Below are 23,971 nucleotides of genomic sequence, written 5' to 3'. Positions count from 1 at the left end.
AGAGTCTGTAACCCTTCCTTCCATTCCCTTGTCATGGGTATCGCTTCCTGTGTTCATGCGTTGGCATCATTGCCATTATTGGGGAGGCCAAAGTTAAAAACTTTAAGGATCCTCTATCAGAATATTAGTCACCAACCTTCCCAGGCATGTATTCTTTTGTTCTCTCATGCTTTTACTTACTATTAATATTCTATTTTATATTATAATTAGCCTGGGGGTTCTGGATATAGTATGTGATTAAGTGTTTTCTCTTTGGTCTTTTTGTGTGTGTATGAATCTATGGTATCATTGTCTGATTGGGATTGTGGGTATCTAATAAACATAAAGGTTCTGTTTTTCATGTCAATACTTGATTTGATTTTCTTTCAGAAAAAGAAAATTTTGTGGAAGGTCTCTTGTTTATGCTGTTTCATTTCCTTTCTCTTGTTTATAATATGGAGTCTTAATATATTTTGGGTATATACGGCTTGGGTTGCATGTCTGTCATATGTTACAATGACACTGTTGAATTCGGTCTTTAATGATCATATGGTTCGGAGAAAAAAGAAGAAGCAGTAATGAAACTTTTTGGAAGTTTCTTCCGCTCTTTCTTGTCATTGTATTGTAAAGGTTTAGCTTCTGCATATATGATTTATTGCATCAATTTGTTTGTCCTGTTGTAGAATTTTTGCTTCTCCTCGACCTTCTCCTTTTCTGCCCTGCCCTGGTGATGATCTACTTTGGACAAAGTTTCCTTCAGCGGCACTTTGCTACTCAATCTTGAACTTTAAAATCCGATAGTAGATATGCTGCACCACATTTATCGTTTGCATGATTGCATCATTGTAGCTTATGGGTTACGACCACCTCATTGACATTAGTTGCTGAAATTAATATTTTTTTTAATATATTTTCAAGGCTCAAGTAAGAAAAGTTAATCAAAGGAAGCATGTTCTGATTAAAAGAAGTAGATGAAAATCAATTTATTTTTATCTAAATGAATTTTCTGTTTTTGACAGAGTATAATGGGATCACCTGTTCCATATTATTGACCACATGGTGATTGTTGTGTGTTTTTAATGTTTCAATGGATTTGAAGAGGGCTAAAGAGTCCATAAAGCAAGTAAATATTGAATGCTCTTCTACCTTGAGCATATAGTAAACTGAAGATAACTGAAATAAGTGATTCTAACTAGTTTTGATGTGAGAAGTTCAAGGCATATATGTAGAGATTATTTTTTTGACTTGTCAGACCGTTTTTAATGTTGTATTTTGTAATAGTTTTTGCTAGTTGGGGAGTTGTTAGATTTGAGAATATGGTAATAAAATAATATCATCGCCCCCCTTTAAGTTATAAACAATCAGTTTATATTGAAGAACATTTTCTAACTTTTTATGTTTGTTTTCCCTTTTGGTGGTGTCTAGTTTTATTAGTTCATTTTGACACTTTCCTACTATCTTGTGTAGGTAAAAGTGCGGAACAAGATAATAGGGTGCCATAAATGTAAAGTATAATTGGTTGAATTTTTTCAATGAACACTTGCGCTACCTTAGTACAGTAGTGGCCCATTCACTTGCAGTATATTTCCTTCAACAAAGTTTAACCTTGGAATTCTTGCATGGAGAATGCAACATCCATTTATCAACCATTAAGGCTCTCAACCATGAAGCAAGGAATTTGACATTACTGGGTGCTATCATTTTTAAATAGCTCCATTAATCATATAGCTATGTTGAAATTGATATGATTTTGAATCCATTTGTTTGAAAACCACCTTAATTGTTGTCACCCTTACCCTACCTTAGTTGAAACCTCAAGGGTGTGGTTTAGTTTTGTTAAGAAGTGGACTTTAAGCCTAACTCAACCCCACAAAACTGGCTTGTAAGGTGAGATTTGCACTCACTTATATATTATAAACTGACCTTATCTCTACTTGATGTGAGACTTCCAACACCCCCGTCAGGCCGAGGTATATACATCTCAAGCGTAAAGCTAGATATTAATGGATGGTCTAATAGCATCCTGATAGCGGGTGGAACAATATACCCAACAAACAATAAATATTACTAGGTTCTAACCACAACTCTGATAACATGTTAAGAAGTGAACTTTAAGCCTAACTCAACTCCACAAAACCAGCTTGTAAGGTGAGGTTTGCACATACTTAAATATTATAAATTTGCTTATCTCTAGTCAATGTGGGACTTCCAACAAGTTTCATACCGACTAGAAATGTATGGCATAATGCTTAAGCAAGCATCACCTTACAATTCAATTTTGTGGGTTTAAGTTAGGCCTTAAGACTAATTTCAAAGACAATTATTTTTAAAAAAAGTATAACACAAGAGACTTGATTTTTAAATTCCTTGAAAGGATATTTGATTTTTGAAGTTGTCTATGGTCTGAGTTATTTATGTATGTATTTATTTACACCACCCATGATGAGGATTTCAACTCTATATTGGTTATTTGCAAATCATATAGTTTGTGCTTATATCTTTTAATTGAGTACATTGATGGCTCCTAGGATATCTTTGTTGTTATTGGTAACCGTCGTGATTTGTTATCATTTCAATCACTAGATTGTCGTTTCCCCTCTTTTTCAGCCTTTCGAGTTTGAAATGGAAGAAAAGTTCACATCGTGCAATGCGTGTGACACATGTTGCTCATGCCATTGTATGTGCATATTGAACAAGTGGCGACAACAACGGGTGTGGAGATTGACAACTTTACTGATTAAACCTATGAGGGTAAGGGAACCAATAAGTTCTCTTCTAAGACAGCATTCAGTCCTCTCCTTTGTTGAGTATCACTTGCAATTGTAGTTGTGAGGTAAGTACCATCTCTATTGTATATTCAAATCACAACTTGTTTTCTGGGAATGCAGAAAGTTAAACTACTTTTAGGGATTTTGATTTGCGCAAAGACATTGAATTGCTTTTAAACATGAGCAATTCCCAATGTCGTATTCGATCCAATGCCTACCTAAGGTTTGACCAATTTTGACGGTGATAGATTTTCAAATTGACTTATTATATGAGAGTATAAATTTGGGGATTGATTTTCAATGTTGTTGATAGGAAGAATTCACAAAGATTGGCTTTAGATGATAATTCTTCTGTGGTTTTTGGTGTTCATTTTGGCGAAGGTAATTGTGATCATCATGATTCTCAAAACTTGGTCGAAGAACCTTCAATAATTGGAATCATTATTCCGAACAGATCGGATCAATTAGATGTTTTTCATTAAGAGATTTCTATGATAATGCTCTATCTTTGTGGAGGCAGATTATTTATAATTTTTTGTAACTGTATTATAGATCTCTGGGTAAATTTTCTAGCAATAAAAAATGATTCCTATTTTTTTATTTCAGGGAGTACCTTCTGAGTTCCTAAGCAAACAAAGGGAGTCATCATTAGCAAAAACAGCACTATCCAGTTAGGTTGTTGGGCAGATGAGGTTTATAGCTGTGCTACATGTGATGGTGGTGATCACATTTGAGTTGTATTGAAACTGAACATTTGTAATGCAAGTCGCATCTCCATAAGTCTACCGTTGTGATTAAAAACACCAGTGTGCAAGAATCTTGTTCAATTTCAGTTGGCGAATCCTTGGGGTGCCTCAGATAAGATGGATGGTGAAGTATGTGGTATTTTCTTTTTATTTACTTCAAGCTATCCACTATTAATTGTAAATTTTTTGAATTAAGATTGTCTGTTCTGTCACTCGAGATTGACCAAGGATTTCTTAACTGCTTAAGGAGATTCTCAGCGTGATGAATTATATACACATAACTATCTCTAGTATTAGGAAACTAGGAAAATAAGGAAAGTAGGGAATTTGGAAACAATACAAGTCAATTTACAAAAAGAATACAGCCAGTAAATAGAACATTTTTTATTTTCCCGGAATAGAAAATACTTTTCAACAATCCTCCTCAAGTTAGAGCATGTATGCATTGAACTTGTTTGAAGTGGTTTCAGTATACAAGGACCTCAAAGAGACTTTGTTATGATATATGCAAGCTAGTCACTGGAACTAACAAACTTAATAGTGATTCCCTGGATGGAACTTTTTATGCTTGGTCCAGTCATAAAATACTGGATTTGGTACAATATGTGAAGTTGCTTTTATTTTAGTAAATTAGTTGTATATGATCAACATTTCCAAATTTTAACTCACCAAGTGTCTATTTTACTTTTACATGTTCACTAGTGAATATTGCTCAATACTAGAGCTTTATAGAAAACCGATTGGCTGTATTTTGCTTCTTACTTTTCTAACGTACAAGGTTTGCACTATCAAAAACATGTATGTACTCCCAAAATTTGAGTTTTTCCTCTGTCTATGTTTGTATCACAAATTTCAACTCAAAATACCATCAGTGTATTGCAAGATTCAGAGTTGAAGTATTTTGTTTAGATCCCACATCAACTACAAATATAGTCAATTTAAATCTTATGGTAGTGCAGACAATCCTTATGTTAGGGGCTAGCTTTTGGAGTTAAGTCAAGCCCAACCCAACTCAAAATTAGTATAGAGCCTGTTATAGATGTGATTTTGGACCACCTTCAACTTCCCAAAAATTAGCATGACCCTTGGATTTCTTGCTCTATCAATCTAACTTGTACTCTTTGCTTTTGTAATGCAACCTACCTGGCTTTGTGACTGATAGGTTCAGTGGAAAAGTCTATACTAGGAGAAATAAATAAAGGAGGTAGTTATAACCTCCTGCACCTGTAACAGGTTGTAACAAACTAGTATACAATGTCTGTGTTTAGGCTATTGTTTTTAGTTTTTTGGAGTTTAGGAGGAAAAGGGGTTTGGGAGAGTTAAGGTCCTCTCGAAAAGACCTGTGTGGAAATCTCTGTCCTAGGTTCTATGGACCTTACAAGGTTATTGAGAAAATTGGAATGGTCGCATATAAGTTGGATCCTCCCACTCGCAGCAGAATCCACCCAGTGTTTCATGTGTCTCTCCTCAAAAGAGCAGTCCGGCTAGCTACTGTTATCCAGCCTTTACCTCCCACACTCTGAAGAATTAATTTTAGATGTTCGTCCATAATAGTTATTAGACACCAGGACAAATAACCAAGGAGAATTGGAAGTCCTAATCAAATGGCAGCACCTTCCAAATTTTGACAACAGTTGGGAAGCGGTCTCTCAATCAGCAATGAATTTCCAGATTTTCACTTTGAGGACAAGATGAAACTTCATGGAGGGGGCATTGATAGGTTTGTCATTGTCTATAGTAGAAGGAAAAAACATGACAGTTAGGACAGTTATCTTAGATTGAGGAAAGGTCTCTCGAAATACCTTAGTTGTAATAGGATTCTTGTCTAATTTTCCTACTTCATTGATAAGGAAATAGACTTTGTGGGAATAAAGTGTATCTTTCTATACAGTTCTCTTCCTGGACCTATCACATTTCTAGTTTGCGGCCTTACAAATATTCTCACCAAAAGAAGAATGAAATAGAAAAGTTAATTAGTGAGATGTTGAAGGATGGCATCATTCACCCGAGCATCAGCCCTTATCTATAATTTTAGTGAGGAAAAAGGATGGTGGGTGGATATTTTGTGTATATTATAAGGCTCTTAACAAGCTGATGATCCCTAATTAATTTCCAATTTCGGTAATCGAGGAGTTGCTGGATAAATTAGCTGGAGCAACCATTTTTTCTAAATTGGATCTTAAATCTGGCTATCACCAGATTTGAATGAAGGAGGGAGATACTGAGAAGACAACTTTTAGGACTCATGAGGCTACTATGAGTTCCTTGTCATGCCTTTTGGGCTGACTAATGCTCCAACTACCTTTCAATCTTTAATGGGTGAGGTTCTAAACCCTTTTCTCAGAAAATTTGTACTAGTGTTATTTGATGACATATTAATCTACAGCCCTTCATTGGATATGCATCTCTAGCATTTATCCCAAGTTTTACAGCTCTAGCATTAATGTAAGCATTATTTGCGGGGGGGCTCATTTCGTGATTGTGACAGATCAGAAAAGCTTAAAATTTCTGATGGAGCAGAAGCTTTTAACAGAAGAAAAATTCAGACGGGCATCAAAATTAATTGGATTTGATTTTAAAATTAGATATAGACCTGGAAGAGAAAACACTGTGGTTGATGCTTTGTCCAGAATTGCTCGTTTCAGCAGCATCTCTGTGTTAAACCCCAAGAATGGGAAGATGAGATGCAGAAAGATGTGAAAATGAGTGGTATTATGATCGGTTTACTAGTAGATCCTAATGCTCACCCTCATTACGAGATCAGAAAAGGAAGACTGTTTTATCATGGTAAATTGGTGTTACCCAATAATTCTTCCCAAATTCCTATCATTATTAAGGAGCTCTGCGTGAACCCCCATGGGAGGACATAATGGTTATTTTCATACCCTTAAAAGAGTTGCGGGTGTTTTATATTGGGAGGGCGTGCAGAAGGACATCAAAACGTTTGTAATGTAGTGTGAAGTCTGTCAGAGGAATAGAACTGAGACATTGGCCCCTCGGGATTACTGCAACCACTGCCTATTCCTACTTAAGTGTGGACAAATATCTCCATGGATTTTATTGAAAGACTACCAAAACCAAAGGGTAAAGACACCATTTTTGTTGTGGTAGACAGATTCACAAAGTATGTTCATTTTTTGTGCTTTATCTCATCCTTATTCAGCATTGGAAGTGGCTCAGCTTTTTGTGAAAGCAGTTGTTCGTTTACATGGATTCCCCCTCATCCATTGTCAGACTGAGACACAGTTTTCCTTAGCCAATTTTGTAGGGAGTTTTTTAAACAGGCTAGAACTGAATTGAAGTACAACATGGTTTATCACCCACAATCAGATGGCCAAACAGAGGCTGTCAATTGTTGTCTGGAAACATATTTAAGGTATATGTCATGCATTCAACCTAAACGGTGGCCCACTTGGTTATCTTGGGCTGAATTTTGGTTTAACACCAAAAACAGCGCCTCGTCACAAATGACATCATTCAAGGCTTTATATGGATGCGATCTTCCTCGAATTTTGAAAGGCACAACAATCCCATCCAATGTGGAGGGTGTTAATCAGATGCAGGAAGAAAGGGATGCCATTTTGAAAGTGTTGGAAGATAATTTGTGCAAAGCTACAAGCCAACAAACATAGGGGGGATGTGGTTTATAATAAAGGAGATTGGGTTTTCTTAAAGATTCAATCATATAGGTTCAAATTTTTAGCAAGAAAACCAAATGAAAAATTGAGCCCACACTATTATGGTCCTTATCAAGTGGTGGAACGAATTGGTAAGGTTGCTTATAAATTACTCTTGCTGAACACAACTGTATTCACCCTGTCTTTCATGTATCTTTACTCAAACCAACAGTGAGTGTTGTGCCATCCTCTCAACCTTTACCCCCTATGATGTGCTGTCCAAGGAATATATGTTACAAGTTACACATGAAAAGTTGTTGGATACACGAAGGAATACAGCGGGCGAACTGGAAGTCTTGCTCAAATGGCAGGAACTCCCTTGGGATGGAAAATAGTTGGGAATTTGCAGATGTCATCAACACAAAATTTCTAGGCTTTCACCTTGAGGATAAGGTGAAACTTCAATGACGAGGTATTGATAGTGTTGGAAGTCCCACATCGACTAGAGATAAGGTCAACTTATAATATATAAGTGAGTTGAGTTAGGCTTAAAGCCCACTTCTTAACATGGTATCAAAGCCATGGTTAAAAGCCTATCCTAGCGATATTTCTTGTTTCTTGGGCATTTCTATTCCACCCGTTGTCGGGTCGCTATTGGACCACCCAATTTCTACTATCACGCATGAGATGTCTATACCTCGGCGTGAAGGGGGTGTATTGGAAGTCCCACATCGACAAGAGAAAAGGCCAATTTCTAATATATAAGTGAGGTGCAAACCTCACCTTACAAGCCGGTTTTGTGGGGTTGAGTTAGGCTTAAAGTCCACTTCTAACCGATAGGTTAAAGTCTATACTAGGAGAAATAAATAAAGGAGGTAGTTATAACCTCTTGCAGCTATAACAGGCTGTAACAGACTAGTATATATAGCTTGTTTTTAGGCTGTTTCTTTTAGTTTTTTGGTGTTTAGGAGGAAAAGGGGTTTGGGAGAGTTAAGGTCCTCTTGAAAAGACCTGTGTTCGGAGACATCTTGGGTTGTATTCTTGCCACATTGGCAGAACACTGTATTCATAATAAAATCATTCAAGAACCTGTCTTGGATTTTTCTGAGCTACTGGGTTCCTTTCAGTGACTTTCCTAGAGCTGTATATTGGAAACATGTTACAATTTCCACACTCTAAGATGTTCAATTCTAAGTGTGATAGGCCTAAAGATAAGCAGGGGTGGATTGTATATGAAAGGAGGAATAAGAGAGTTAGTTAGATGGGTTAGTTGGGGAAGCGTAGGCACTTAACTGTCACACAGTTAAGTGGACTAGGGAGATTATTAGTATAAATAGAAGTTGTTTTGTTCATTGAGATACTTTTGAACAGGAGGAACAGTTAAGTGGACGGGATGGTAGTGAATCGTCGATCAATGATAACGGCGGAGGAACAGGAGGCGAGGGGGAATGATCAGGAGCAGGGCGAACAAGGACTCTGATTAATTGGAGGAAGCGTGTGGAATTGCTCGTGTTTGAAGGGGAAGAATCCTGGAATTGGATTAGTAGGGCAGAAAAATTCTTCGAGGTACAGAAAGTGGAAGAAGAGAAGATGCAATTGGCGTTTATCAGCATGGAGGGATACGCGAGTAGTTGGTTTCGTTTTTGGCGGGAGAAGACCAAGAACTATTCTTGGGATGGATTGAAGAGAGCGTTGGGGATTCGCTTTGGAGGAGGAACTCGGGTAACGGTTTATGAGAAATTGTCGGCTATCAGACAGACAGGGCCAGTGGAGGACTACGTTCGGGACTTCAAAGTGTTAGTGGGCCAAACGACGCAGATATCGGAAGAGCAGATTCTTGGGTATTTTATGGCGGGACTCCGAGAAGAGGTGAGCGACCACGTAAGGCCTCACGATCCACCAGACCTCATGACCGCGATGCGAGTCGCGAGGGACGTTGAAAAGCTATGTACCCCGTTGAAGATAGGAGGAGGAACGAGTTTTAGAAATTCTAATGCATGGGGGCGATCGACGGGAGCCATAACTCGAATGGATCCCTTTAAGGAATCACAGAACAGAGGTGGGGCCGTGGAGAGTGTAGGATCTGTACGGAGAGACACGACCCAAGGAGGTGGGGCTGCCCGGAACACCGGCGAAGGCAGAGAACGGGGCCCGAGGAACCTGCCCTACTCCGAGTACTTGAAACGGGGGGAGGAGGGGAAGTGCTTCCGATGTGGGGGTCCGCCGGAACGAGGACTTCGTATGATGATCGTCGTGGACGAGGAGGGGAAACGGAAACGGAGGTGAATCTCGCCGAAATGGAGTTATCGGCCTTATCAGCGGGGGGGTTGACTACTCCCAAAACGATGAAATTGATGGGGCGAATAGGGTGCAGAGAGGTATTGGTGTTGGTCGATAGTGGCGCGAGCCATAACTTTATCAGTCGATGCTTGGTTGAAGAGTTGGGTATGGCAGTGAAGGAGACTCAGCCTTATTTCGTAAGTCTGGGAGATGGCCAGAGGAAGAGGATTAGTGGGTGTTGTGAGAGAGTAGTCTTGGAGTTGGGGGGCACCGAAATTATCGAACAATTCTATTTGTTTGAGCTTGGGGGAGTGGAAGTAATATTGGGGATGGAGTGGCTGAGGAAGCTCGGTGAAGTAACGGTGGATTGGGGCAAATTAACGATGGTGTACCGGCAAGGTGGCACGAAGGTTACAGTGAGAGGGGATCCTAAGTTGGAGAGAATGGTGGTGGGACCCGAGGCTTTATTGAAAATAGACCATGCGGAAGCTTGGATGATAGTCTGGGAGTTGGGCTGCATTGAGGCCCAGAATGATACTCCAAAACATACGGGCCTTACGCAGAAGCAAATAAGTGACATGGGGAAGCTTCTAGGCCAGTTTGAGTTGGTGTTCAGAGAGCCTACCAGCTTGCCACCTGTCCGAGACATGCAACATAGGATAACACTTAAAGAAGGAACTGATCCCGTCAACGTCAGACCATATCGGTACCCGCACGTGATGAAGACGGAGATCGAGCAGCAGATCGCCGAGATGCTCCGAACAGGGGTGGTCTGACCGAGTCACAGTCCATACTCAAGCCCGGTGATTCTGGTGAAGAAGAAAGACGATAGCTGGCGCTTCTGCGTAGACTACCGGGCCCTCAATCGCGCGACGGTGCCCGACAAATTCCCCATTCCCGTCATCGAAGAGCTGCTAGACGAGCTGAAAGGAGGGACCTTCTCCAAAATCGATTTGAAGGCCGACTACCATCAAATATGCATGCACGAGGAGGGCATCAAGAAGACGGCGTTTCGCACTCACCAGGGGCACTACGAATTCGTAGTAATGTTGTTCGGCCTGACCAACGCTCCGACGACGTTTCAGAGTGCCATGAACACTCTTTTCCGGGCCCAGTTGCGGAAATATGTTTTGGTGTTCTTCGACGACATTCTGATATACCTGGGAAGAACAGTGGCAGAAGTGTTCGTCCAGGAGGTAGTTAGGCTGCATGGCGTACCTTAATCCATCGTGAGTGACCGGGATCCATTGTTTCTGAGCATTTTTTGGAGGGAGTTGTTTAAGGGACAGGGGACTCAATTGAAGATGAGTACGACGTATCACCCCGAAACGGATGGGCAGACAGAAGTAGTGAATCGGGTACTGGAGGGGTATCTTAGGTGCTTTTGTTCTGATCAACCTAAAGGGTGGAGGGCAGTTTTCCCGTGGGCGGAGTACTGGTATAATACCAGCTTTCAAGGGGCTATAAGGTGCACTCTGTTTGAAGCAGTATATGGGAGACCACCTCCTTCCCTGCATAGATTTATTCTGGGTGAGACTCTGGTAGAAGCTGTGAGCCAGGAACTTCAAACCCGTGATGAGGCGTTGAGGCAATTAAGATTTCATTTGGAGAGGGCCCAAGATGTGATGGTGTGGCAAGCAAACAAGAGGCGTAAACCAGCGAATGTTGAGGTGGGAGATTGGGTTTTTTTTAAAATAAGACCCCATCGACAGTCGACAATGCCAACTAGACTTCATTCGAAACTAGCAGCCAGGTATTTTGGCCCTTTTCAAATAATTCAGAAGGTTGGGGAGGCAGCCTACAAGTTGCAACTTCCAGAGACGGCGAGGATACATCCCGTCTTCCACGTTTCACAGTTAAAGAAGGCTGTGGGCACACAAGGGGTAGAGAAGGAGCTGCCGCAGGAGCTACAAGGGGAGGGCCCATCATTTTGGCCGGTGAAGGTGTTGGGACAGCGGTAGATACAACAAGGAGGCGTGGAGATGCCACAATTGCTAATAGAGTGGCAAGTTGGAGGTCCGGATGGTGCAACGTGGGAAGATGAGGTTACCATTCGGGAACAATATCCCGACTTCAACCTTGGGGACAAGGTTGGGCTTCAGGAGGCGGGTATTGATAGGCCTAAAGATAAGCATGGGTGGATTGTATATGAAAGGAGGAATAAGAGAGTTAGTTAGATGGGTTAGTTGGGGGAGCATAGGCACTTATCTGTCACACAGTTAAGTGGACTGGGGAGATGATTAGTATAAATAGAAGTTGTTTTTGTTCATTGAGATACTTTTGAACACTTACTTGATTGACGGGTTAAATCCTCTGGAGGAGGGTTAAGCCTCTTGTAACATTGCTGTCTATTCCATTCTTTGTGAATAATACGAAACTATTCATTCCTTTTCTCTGTTTTCCTCTGTTGAGAGTGTGAGGAGAGTGCTTGATTAGGTTTTCTCATTGAAAACTTAACAGAGGGGTGCGTGTTGAGATCTTACATCAACTCAACTGCATGTATGGTTAAAGTAGACCTTAAAAAGGCTTGGGAAATCCCGAGTTAGGCCTAACCAAGTTCAAGATGGGATTAGGGACTGTCCTAAATTTGATATTGTGTCACCTTCAACTGACCCAATACATTTGCTGTTTTCCAGTGCAGTATAGGAAAAAAAGTAGTCCTACATGGCCCATCTGCTTTCCAAGTGCAATCAACCTAGCTCTTTACTTTCCTTATATAAATCTCTTTGCAAGTTTCATTGATGTATATAACCAGATTCTACCAGGTTGAGAAATACAAGAAATGAAAAAACAAATTGCAATTTTCAGAAAATTTTTTGCTCTTCTTTAGATATAAAGTTCTTTTATAAACTAATTCCATGTGCCCTTAAGTCCCAGAAGAATCATCACAACAATTATGCTTGTCCTTGCCTGAATGAGAAAGGGTCTGAGTAGTTTTTTGCTTTTAGAAAGCTTAATCTAAGTGGTTGACTGGCATATGCAATGTTTAATGTGTGAGCCTCTGAAATGCATTGCTGGGAAGGCAATCCTATCTTGCTTAAACAATGTTAGTCTTACACTTGAAGGGGGGCGTGTACATTACAGAGGAAGGTGGGTTTACTCCTACCCATGGCTGAGCAAATTAGAAATAGGTTGCCATATAGAATGTATAAAATGCTTATTTTTACGTGTTGTCTAAAAACAATTATTTATCCTTGTTCACGATCCTCAACTACCATTGGCCTCTGTCCACCACCAACAGTTGCCAAAAGTCAGCCATCTTGTTCCTATTGACAATCGACAATGGCTAATGATGTCAGTCACTGCACTGGGTGCCATAATTTAACTAGCCTACGCAAGTTAGTAGTTGAAGGTGGTGGATGAGTGTGACTCTAGCCACCATTGGTGATGGCTGAAATCCAGCCACCTTTTTCATATGCTAATAGTTGATGATGTCCAGCAAATTCATCCCACACCAAAGATTAGTGATGGTTGGCAACTGTGATCATTGTTGCCAATCACCAATTCAGGCTCCGTGTGCAGTTTCTGGAGGTTTACAGCTGGATGGTGAGTTTAGCTACCCACTCGTCATTGATTACCAAAATTCTGCCACCTCTTTATGCTATTAGTGATTGGAATCATTCCCAGAAATACACATCGCAGGCATGTTGTTGAGAATATATTTAAAAAGTTTAACTAAATTAAGTACACGGTGTTCAGTGCCTATGGTGCAAGGACGCCCCAAAGGAAATGTTAACAACTCCTTTAGATCCAACACTTGAAAAGGGAATGGATTTTTTTATTATCATTCATGTCTATTACATTCTCCTTACTTCTATTTGTAACAATCTAATCTTCTAAAAAGGGGAGATAAGGAAACAATATATTGAAAAATAATCTAGAAGATCTTACAAATATTTTCTCTAATTAGGACGACTTTACAGATATTTTTTCTAATTAGGAAGATTTTCCTCTAATTACAACATTCTCACTCAAGTTGGTAAATGAATATCAATCATTCTCAACTTATTTACAAGATCTTGAAATCTACTCAGAGGGAGCCTTTTTTTAAAAATATTTGCTATCTGAAGATCTGTAGGAACATGAGTTGTAATCACAAAGCCTTTGTCTAGATTATCTTTGATGAAATGTTTGTCAATCTCAATGTGTTTGGTCCTATCATGTTGTACTGGATTATGGAAAATGCTCATGGCAGACTTATTGTCACAATATAGTTGCACATGGTTTTTCACTTTGACTTTAAGGTCATCCAAAATGATTCTCAATAGTCAGCATCAATATATATTTTCATAGTCAATGTGTCTTCCCTTTTGAATAATAGCCCCTTTCCTAGACTTGACTTCAAGTATTGGAGAATTTTGTCAATTGCTTGCATGAGTCTCTCTCTTGGATCATGCATAAATTGGCTCACTACACTAACTGCATAAGCAATGTCTGGTCTTGTATGTGATAGATAAATCAATTTTCCAACCAATCTCTGATATTGGGCCTTCTTTACCAGAGTACTTTCTTCACTTTCAATTCTGTGATTCTATTCTATAGGAACTGTTGAGGTTCTACATCCTAGCTTTCATGTTTCTTTGAGGAGATCAAGTACATATTTCCTTTGGGAGATGAAAATTCTGTTCCTGGAGTAAGCAACCTCTTTTCCAAGAAAATATTTGAGTTTTACTAGGTCTTTCATTTCAAATTGGGTTGCCAATTTTTCTTTTAATGCCAATTTTTTTGTTTCATCTTCTCCTGCAAGAATCATATCATCCACATAGACAAACAATAAAGTGAATTTGCTAGTAGAAGAGTGCTTTATGAATAGAGTATGATCTCCTTGGCTTTGTCTGTATCCCAAGGAAACCATTGCTTTTGTAAATCTTCCAAACCATACTCTAAGGGATTGCTTAAGACCATACAATGTTCACTTCAAAACTTGGGAGAATCTCCATGTACACTTCCTCTTCTAGATTTCCATGAAGAAAGACATTCTTCACATCCAACCAGTGTAAGTCCCATCCAAAATGAGCAGACAAAGCGAGAACATCTCGAACTATATTTATCTTTGCCACTGGGGCATACATCTCCTCATAGTCAATCCCAATAAGTTTGGATATATCCTTTTCCCACCAATCTAGCTTTATATCTTTTTATTGTTCCATCTGCCTTATGTTTCACTATGAATATCCATCTAATATCCTTCTACACCCTATTGTCTTCTTGTCTCTTGGCTTATCAACAATCTCCCAAGTTGAATTTCTTTCTAATGCATTCATTTCTTCTTTCATGGCTTGATTCCAATGTTCAAGTTTCATGGCCTTCTGGATTGAGGTAGGAATTTTTGTGGCATCAATGATAACAATAAAGCTTTTGTGCTTATCAGAGAGATTGTTAGTGCAAACATACTGAGAAATAGGATATTTAGCACATGATCTTCTTTCCTTTCTCAATGCATTGGGTAAATCCTCAGTAATACTTATCTTTTCACTGTTATCTTTTTGGAATCCTCATTTTCGGATTAGACTAGTTTTCTTGCTCAAGAGTCGAAGTGGGTTGTTTTCTTCTTTCATATTTTCCTCTAATTACAACACCAACCAATAGTGCAACACTACACAATTCCCTGTGCATTCTGGGTGTTGAGGGATTGCTATGAAGTTTTCAATTCTTCTAGAAAAAGAGGCCAAGAACAGTCCCACCACCTCAAGACGGAGAAAAAGAGGCCAAGAAAAAAAACCAAAGTCAAAATAGAAACCAAGAAGCATGATTGCCGCCTTTTCATGTGTCTTAGCACTTGTGAGTATGGGATTGTGCATGTGCCTTGTGTGGTGTTGCAGAAGGAAGAGGCAATTGGAAAACAGGATCTAGTGGGTCATCTCTAAGTTGGTCCCAATTGAGCATGAAGATAGAGAAATCAGAACTGTTCACGTTTGAGACAGAGTCAATGACATTATAGGTGTGTTTCTTGTTTGAATCATGATTCAGAGTGCGATACGACTACGATAGAACGATAAAATTGTGATTCAAGAACAAACGAGTTTTCCTCCTACATTCATATCGTGGGGGTTATGAATCATGTATCATGCGATACTTACTACCATGTTCTAAAGTTTAAATATATGCGATTAATATGACAAAATAATAAGGACATTAATGATAATGTTGTGCTTACACATAGGGTACAAGGAGGATAACAGTGAAAAAGTGATAGCAATCTCCTTAGCTAGGTTGAGCTAAAGCTAGAAGAGAAGCTATGGTGATGGTGAGATGGAACAAAGGTTGCAGAACTTTGTGGGTTAGGAGGAGAAGGCTCATGGCCTTGGTGCTTATATGGTGATGGAATGGTGTTTTATGGTGCTCTAAGAGAGGTTAGGTCAACTCTACAAGAAGGTGGCTAGAGACTAGATGAGATGCTTTAGCCTTTGGTGACCTAAGATGAGTAGTATGGTACAAAAATGACAGCATAATATTATTCAAATACAAAAGGTGAATACAAGAGTGGGAGACATCTCTATTTATAGGCTAAGGATGTCTCCAAATTGTAGAAGATAGACCTAAAAACCCAAACTTTGCTAGCTTGGAGAACAAGGTGAAAAATCCTCTCCATTAGGACGAGGGCATGTGGCAAAAATTCTCTCCATTAGGAGGAGAACATTTGGCCACTACCTATAGGAAATCCTCTCCAATGTGATGGCCACTTTCACAAAGGTTTGGACAATACACTCCTTGCTCTTGGACATCGCACTTGGTCAACATTAGGCCTTGGCCTTTGTTGACTTAAGTGGTCTAAAAACCCTACACTAGCCCAACATACAAGGTCCAAAATAAAACCTACACTACTTGGTCCATAATACAAAACCCAAATAAATTTTAGACTACTTGGCCCAAAATACAAGACCCAAAAATTATTCATACTCTAGAAGCTTCATGATGGCCCAAGAGAGAGTCTAGGTCCATTTTTTACCGATGACTTCAACTCTTCTTGAAAGTGTTTGGCCATGGTTAGGAGGTATGCCATAAAAAAGGCTTCAAGAATGTTGGTATTTTGAATCAAAACAGTAGCACACTTGAAGCTAAAATGCTTCTGTATAATTGATTATTAAATGATGGGAAATGTTACAGTATTTAAACATAAAAAAGTAACTACCTAATGACACTTTTATCTTAATTTTAATCCATTACTCCAATCCATAATTAAAAATTAACTAAATCCTAAAAATAAGGAACAACTTTGACTCAATTAAATTAAAAATAAAACACTCCTAAAGCATTTTCTTAACACTCCTCCTTGCTTTAGGAGCTGCAAAAGTCCATGAAGGGTCAACTTTGCTTAATCATCAACATAAATTTCCATTGGATCTTGCATAAACTTTTTGTAGACATAATGTATTTCTTTACTAAGTGTGGCTGAAAACATCATCACTTGTTTATCATGAGGAATTAATTTGAAAATCTCCTTAACATCTCCTCATATCAAGCGATTCAAGCATCTTGTCGCACTCATCAAGTATGAAATGTCTCACGTCCTTTAAACCAAGATCCTTATCTTTAGCCAGAGCAAGAATCCTCCCAGGTGTTCCAACAAAAATATGAGGACATTCATTCTTGAGTAATTCTTTGTGAACCTTGATATTGAAGCCACCATAGAAAACAACAGCCTTTATATCAGGAAGATATGTGTTGAATCTCTCAAATTCATGGCAAATTTGATAATCCAGTTCTCTTGTGTGGCAAAGAACAAGAGCTGCAACTTGACCAGGAACATGATCAACTTGCTGAAGTGTAGAAAGAATAAAAACAACATTTTTTCCCATCCCGGATTTAGCTTGACAAATCACATCCATTCCAAGTATAGAAGGGGCAACAAATACATCACTTTGAAGGGGCATGTCCTCAGCCCTATCGACCTTTCTAATGAAAAAATTTGTTTTGTCTCCATGGCAAACTACAACCACATTGAGAAGGACCAAAACCAATGTTGCAGCCATTGCTGCACTATAAGAAAAACTCTTTGCACCCAACATATGATGAGGATGTCTTAGCTACTTGTGCCAAATTTCAGTCACATTTTCCTTGAGTGAGAAAACAATTTCCTCCTCCTCCAATGGTTTGAGCAAAGTTAGCAAAGTTTTTCCCTTTCATTTTCACCTTGAACATATCTTGACTGGCTACATCTTTAATCAAGCAATTTTTGTCTTCAAAAATAACTCTAAATCCTCTTTCAATCAGTTGACCAACACTTAACAAATTTTGGTCAATTTCAGGAGCGAAAAGAAGGTCTAGAATAAACTTTGTGCCTGCATAACTTGTAATTGCAAGTGTCCCCTTGCCTTTGACTGAGATATAATCACTATTGCCTATTCTGACTTTGGTGACATCAGTTTGCTTCATATCTCTAAAGAGTGTCTTGTCAAAGGTCATGTGGTTAGTACAACAACTATCAATTAGCCAAGGTTCACTTGAAGCATTGGTTGAAAAACAGATTGCAACAAAAAGTTGATCTTCCTCCTCTTCATTCGCAATTTGAGCATTTTCTTCCTGCTGCTGATTTTGGTTTTTGCATATGACAGCTTCATGCCCAAGTTGATTACACTTGGTGCATTTAGCGTCAGGCCTTCTCCAACACTTGAATGGAGGATGACCCATTTTATTGCAATGTTGATATGGAGGGTAGATCCCTTCTTGACTCCTATTTTGTTGTTGGTTGAAGATTCTCCAGTAGCATTTTGATTCTTATAAAAAATTTTCTTGTTGTTCTGTGCATTCTCATGATGTTTGGCTTGCAAGCTCCTCCAATGGCACCTTCTTGCCTCATGGCTCTTCTTTGCTTTTGTGCTTGCAAAGCATTGAGAAGCTCTACAAGAGTGATCTTGGAAAAATCCTTAGTGTTTTCTAATGTGGCTATGGTAGCTTCAAATCTTTCAGGTACGGTAACCATAATTTTTTCAACAATACGAGATTCCTTAAATTCAGAACCAAGTAATCTTACTCTGTTTGGTATGTTCAGAAGCCTCTCAGATTACTCCTTAATAGTTTCAGATTCCTTCATCTTTTGCAATTCAAAGTCTCTATTGAAATTCAACACCTTCATGCCTTTAATTCGATCATCTCCATCATATTCTTCTTTGAGATAATCCCATATGGCTTTGGTTGACTTTAGAGACATGATTTGAGTGAAAATGGTTGGTGAAACTGCAGCAAAGAGGCATGCCTTTGTCTTAGCTTTTCTAGTTTTTTTGTTCTTGTGATTCTTGATTTGAGCCATCGTTGGATTGCCAAGTAGAACAAGAATTTCATAATCCTCTTCAACTACCTCCCATAGATCCAGAGCTTCTAGGTAGGCTTCCATTCGTGTTGCCCAAATTTAATAATTTTCACCATAAAAAACTGATGGTGCTATTGTTGAAAAATTTGAATCTCCTTCCATGCTTTCAAATTTTTCTCTCACATGTCCCTCAAGAAAAAAAAGGCTCTTGATACCAATTGTTGGTTTTTTGAATCAAAACAGTAGCACACTTGAAACTAAAATGTTTCTTGAGTAATTGATTATTAAATGATTGGAAACGTTAAAATATTTAAACATAAAAAGTAATTATCCACCAATACTTTTATCCTAATTTTAGTCCATTACTTCAACCCATAATTAAAAATTAACTAAATCCTAAAAATAAAGAACAACTTTGACTCAATTAAATTAAAAATAAAACACTCCTAAGGTATTTTCTTAACAAAGAGTTATTTGTAATCATAAGGTTCTTACCATATTCTCAGACAAGTTTTATTGTACTACTATATGTCCAATTATACTCTAATATAGAGAATGTTGAGCTTTAAAGAGGCAACCAGAGGAAAAGGTGACAATAATATAATGAGAATGTTAAGAAAGATGTGTGAACACACTTGAAAAAATGAATAAAATTGGTTTAGGTGGTTTTAGCTTATAAAGAAGGGTACAGAAGGCACTAGTGAGAAGAGTAAATTATATGGTCTTTTAGTTTTGTTAAAATGGTGAGGGAGACCGAGAAGGACACTGGATGAAGTTGTTGAGAGGGATTCCATGGTGGATAATACTTCAATAGTCATTAACGGAGGTGAAAGGCATTTTGTTATCTGTGTAGCTGACCTTACCAAGTGGTATAAGGCTTTTGTTGTTGTTTTAGTTTTCTATAAGCGGACTGTTTATTGGCCTATTTGTTCTAGTTCTGGTTTTGTTGATTCAATCTCAAATTGCATAGGAGCGTTTTGTATTTTTCATTTTTAAATTCATGAAAAAACATTCGTGATTACTAAATCTTATCCTACTGATCGTTGTAATTCAACATTCCTATATGAAAAGAAAAATTGAAGAAATAGTAAAATATTGTCCACTGAGGTGTGTTTGGAACTCAGTAATAGGAAGAGTCTCTTATTTCACTCTGTTTACTTAGTGTCATAAAGTTGATGGAATCTCTTCACTGAATGTTGGAGGAGAGACTGGGTTATCTGAAACCTCACCAGTAGTTGATGATTTACACCAAGGAACTTCTTTTTGCGAAATGTGAGCCAAGGAACACTATCATATGCTAGTGGTTAAATAAATTTTTAATAATAGTAAAAGGGTCATAAGCAAAACGGACAGGTTTTACATGAGGAAATATATGGATTGAAGGTTGAGGAAAAACAGGGAAAGTTAAGTGAGGTTTAAAATAGAAAGCAAATCTAAGTTTTTTACGAGCTCCATATGGTGCATGGAATGTTTGAAATGAATTTGCAATGTTAAGAAAACTACTTTAAATATTTTAATAGTAAGATTGTGAATTTTCGTTTTAGCAAACTTAGATTGTCTGCCTTTTGACCCCTTTGTTGCTTACCCTAGTAGATCTTGTTGTAGCATTGTGCTATTTAGTATTTTATGTTTTTTCAAACCTATAACATGGAGTATTTGATAGATCTTTAACTCTAGCTTTCTTTATCTTTCTGTTATACATGGCACTCAGTTAAGTATCCCATTCAAATTTCACTCCTGAGAAACTTGGTGTTCAACAGAATCCTTTACATCCTGTTGTGGCATGCTGCGCTATTTTAGTGTTTGAAATTCCATCTACAAATGATTTTTTTTTTCTTTTTTTTCCATTTCTGCATCATGCTTTAGATTACACTTGTAGCTAGCATGTTAAAAGACGTATACATGCCACATAAAAATTTGCTTATTTTTTGTTTCAAATGAATTTATATAGCTTCTTTTGCTCCCATTTGATAGCAGGATATAGTTTGTGATATCTGTGGGGATGCAGGAAATAAAGAGGATCTTGCTATTTGTAACAAGTGTACTGATGGGGCAGAGCACATGTATGTATTATAATATCTTGCGTAGTTGTATTTTTGTTATGGTAGCCTCTCATTATGGGCAAGTGAAATGATCTGGTTTTACTTCTCATTCATCAACCAGTTATTGTATGCGTGATATGTTGGAGAAAGTTCCCGAAGGTGATTGGTGGATGTGTGAAGACTGCCAGAAGTCAGAATGCAAAAAATCCAAAAGTCAAGTAAATCTTGAATCTTCAAGTAGTGCAGAATTAAACTCAAAATCTTTCCATGATTGGAAAAGGAAAGCAGGTGCAAGTACTAGATCTTATTCATCAGCTAACAGGCATGGTGTCCAGTCAGAAGCCCAGTCTTTGAAGGAGGACAAAATGAGTGCCAAATCCTGCGACAACACCCCACTGCAGCATAAGGACTCCTCATACAGAACTTTTAAAGATGGAAAAGCAAAAGAAACCAAAGATACTACTTCTGAGCTCCAAATTTCTTGCAATCCTCAAGACAAAGCTAAAGCTTCTCATGCTTTTAGTGACAAGAGATGTGCTGATACCTTACAAGTTGATTTATATAGAAAAACAAAGACTCTTGATACAAGTGCTGGACTCCCTAATACGTCAAAATCACCCAAACGATCTCTACTAGGTAGGGAGTCGCTGTCCAAAAACTTGGGGAAGGCAAATGTGGAGAAATCTTCCTGTTTTTCTCTTGAAAGTCCAAAATTACATCCTCATTCAGGTAATGAATTGCCAACATTGGGCTCACAAACTGAGATAACACATGTTGTATACGTGACACAGTGATAACTTGTTTTCTTTTCGGTGTTATTTAATTTAGATAAGTATTATTAACTTTGATGTATCCACGCAGGCCCTCACTTGATGTCTGGATTGACTGATGTGGATATGAAATTTCAAGCACTGGACGAAGCTCGTTATTTGCCACTGAAAAAGGTTGGGAAAGATATAACTATACATAATACTAGAAAGGCGACAAATCTTGGGTCGCTGTCCAAATCTGAAATGATTGCTTTTATAAAACTTTCAAGAGGATAAAATAAGGAAAAATGAAATAAGTTTCTCCTCGAGTTAAAGTTAGCTTTTGCAAAAGTTAATTTGTAAATGTTCTCTTTATTAGTCTCTTCTAAATCAATTTTTTTACATGTTTATTTGTAAGTTTTAGCTTATGGAGAAGGGTATTTCATTTTTTCTTCTAGGTTTTATCTTCTAAAAATTGTTTACAAAGAAGTTTACCTAAACAAACACATAACAAAAAGGATGGTTGGCAATTAATGATCGTAAAGAGAAATGGAAACAGTTCTATATAGTGGGGAGGATGTGGGGGACGGAGAGTGAAGATTCTGTTATGTAGAAGGATACTATTCTCAGGAAGAATGTTATTTTCTAGTTTATTGTTTTTCATCTCGCTAGAATCTTTGTTCCATTCCATTGTTATATAATTTTAGTTTGTCTATACATCCTATGCTACGTTGTATTATGGATTCATTCTTTGAGAGAATTTTCTGAATACTGATACCAATTACCGTATATTTTTTCTTGTCTTTGCTTGGGTCATACCATATAACTTCTATACCGAGTCTGCTCACAGTTCTATTTGAAAATGTTAGAGATATTGTTGCACAACATATACTACATAATCAGTCAGAGTATATTGAACTCAAGTGAAAGATAGAAATCCTGTTTTGTTAGCATTGAGAGTGACAATGACATAAGCTGTAAAATGAATTTGGATACCATGTGCATGGAATAAAGGCTATGTGCATGGATACACAGTTGGTGCTAATACATGCTTACTTTATTGCAGCGAAAAATTAGAGGTTTTGTGAGCAGTTCAGCATTGAATCTTAATGTGAATCTTCAAGGGGACATCAACAAGGTTGGAGCAACAGATATTCCTGAATCTGATGCTGTGGATACAAGTTTTTCAGGTGACAAGGTTGAAGCACATGGAATTGGTGAATCTGATCTCGTTCTTGATCTTAATACTTCACTGTGGCCTGAAAGGGCAACCCCGGAAGTTGGCCCCTGTCTGCCTGTTGAGAATGTAGATGATCAACCAAGCAAAGATGTGAACGTCAAGATGCCAACAGAAGAGAACAAAAATGATGACAAAGTTGAGTCACATGAAGAAAATCTGAACAACAATGCTGAGAGAAGTAATACCGACAGACCTGAATCCCTTGCTTCTCCAACAAGTGATGAGGAACATCTGAGCCTGCTTCATTGGCAAGCTGTGGAAGTTTTATCCTCTAAATTTGGACTTTGAATTGCACCATGTCAAAAGCTCTTGAACATTGTTAATCCTTTCTGCACACTGGCTCACCGTGATATTTAAGATTTCTAGTAATACATACTCCATAGAACATTTGACTGTAGGATGGAGCATGCTTCTTTGCGATTTCCTTAGTTTGATTTCACTTATTCTGGTTGTTGTCCCTTTCCAAGTACATTTTGCATGTGTGTTTTTTTTCTGTTGAGACATTTTCTTCATATGCATATTTACCGGCAAAGAGTTTAAATGATTATATAACTCCATTGTTTCAGTTTCTCATGCTGATTAATCTGTTTATTATAGGAAATTATTGTCTGCTAGAATCGTAGATTTGGCTTTGGTGAAAGATCTGTTCATCATAGTTTGGTTGGAACACTTGTAGCCGCCAGCTTGGCGTGTGTTAGATTCTTTAAGTATACTATGGGTTATGGTTCCCAAATATATAACTTATGAGCGTTACAGAATGCTTGGAATATTCTCTATAGATACGAGTGTAGAAGTTGATACTGTATTAGCTTTCTATAGATGATTGATCTAGAATATGATACACCCCAATGCTATATTCATAACTTTTTTTCTTTTTCTTTTGGTGCATGAATTTGTTTCTTTTTTTCTAATTAGTAGTATAATTGGAGTGTGGAACTCTAATGTCACTTGCTACTTTTTTTTCTTATCTATGATTTTGTGACTACTTTTTATATGTGATGAGTTTCAAATCATGATTTTGTTAAAGGCTTAAATTTGGACCTTGATGTTTCCGCGGTCAGTATAATTCTTTGACACAGCTATGTTCTTAAATTCTATCCCACTTTATATATATATATATATATATATATATATATTAAAACTCGTGTTTTTTTTATTCATTGAAAGCATATAACCTTAATGAAGATAAATTATTATTATTATTTCATGGTCTTGACACAAGTTCTTCATGGTGACATCATTCTTTATGTCATGTCATATGTGATTAAATATTATTGATGATTTTATTTTAAAATTTGAA

The 23,971-nt window shown here is 37.9% G+C and overlaps 2 protein-coding genes across 4 annotated transcripts; one reads left to right on the top strand and one right to left on the bottom strand.

Moving 5' to 3' along the window:
- Positions 1–2,586: 2,586 nt before the first annotated feature.
- On the top strand, positions 2,587–23,768 carry LOC106765797. 3 transcript variants are annotated; one of them, XM_014650536.2, is made up of 6 exons: positions 2,587–2,812; positions 3,354–3,622; positions 20,618–20,703; positions 20,804–21,411; positions 21,544–21,626; positions 22,498–23,768. In XM_014650536.2, the coding sequence occupies exons 2-6, from the start codon at positions 3,611–3,613 to the stop codon at positions 22,957–22,959; spliced, it is 1,251 nt and encodes a 416-aa protein (XP_014506022.1). In that variant the 5' UTR covers positions 2,587–2,812; positions 3,354–3,610; the 3' UTR covers positions 22,960–23,768. The 3 variants fall into 3 exon arrangements, with proteins under 3 accessions (XP_014506022.1, XP_022639101.1, XP_014506020.1); XM_022783380.1 differs by having other exon boundaries at positions 20,615–20,703; XM_014650534.2 differs by lacking the exon at positions 2,587–2,812 and adding an exon at positions 2,823–3,128 and having other exon boundaries at positions 20,615–20,703.
- LOC106765889 (DEAD-box ATP-dependent RNA helicase 56-like) lies at positions 16,658–20,598 on the bottom strand. The gene has a single exon (XM_022783382.1). The coding sequence runs from the start codon at positions 17,397–17,399 to the stop codon at positions 16,833–16,835; it is 567 nt and encodes a 188-aa protein (XP_022639103.1). The 5' UTR covers positions 17,400–20,598; the 3' UTR covers positions 16,658–16,832.
- Positions 23,769–23,971: the final 203 nt, after the last annotated feature.

This window comes from Vigna radiata, chromosome 7, assembly GCF_000741045.1.
Source record: "Vigna radiata var. radiata cultivar VC1973A chromosome 7, Vradiata_ver6, whole genome shotgun sequence".
Taxonomy (NCBI): Eukaryota; Viridiplantae; Streptophyta; class Magnoliopsida; order Fabales; family Fabaceae; genus Vigna; species Vigna radiata.
The sequence above is the reverse complement of the archived record's forward strand: the minus strand, read 5'-3'. Positions and strand labels throughout refer to the sequence as shown.

Coding starts and splice junctions, on each gene's coding strand:
- LOC106765797 (XM_022783380.1), top strand. Junction 20,704..20,803: donor ACTGATGGGGCAGAGCACAT/GTATGTATTATA, acceptor TTCATCAACCAG/TTATTGTATGCGTGATATGT. Junction 21,627..22,497: donor GTTATTTGCCACTGAAAAAG/GTTGGGAAAGAT, acceptor ACTTTATTGCAG/CGAAAAATTAGAGGTTTTGT.
- LOC106765889 (XM_022783382.1), bottom strand. CDS start 17,399: ATGTTGGGTGCAAAGAGTTTTTCTTATAGTGCAGCAATGGCTGCAACA.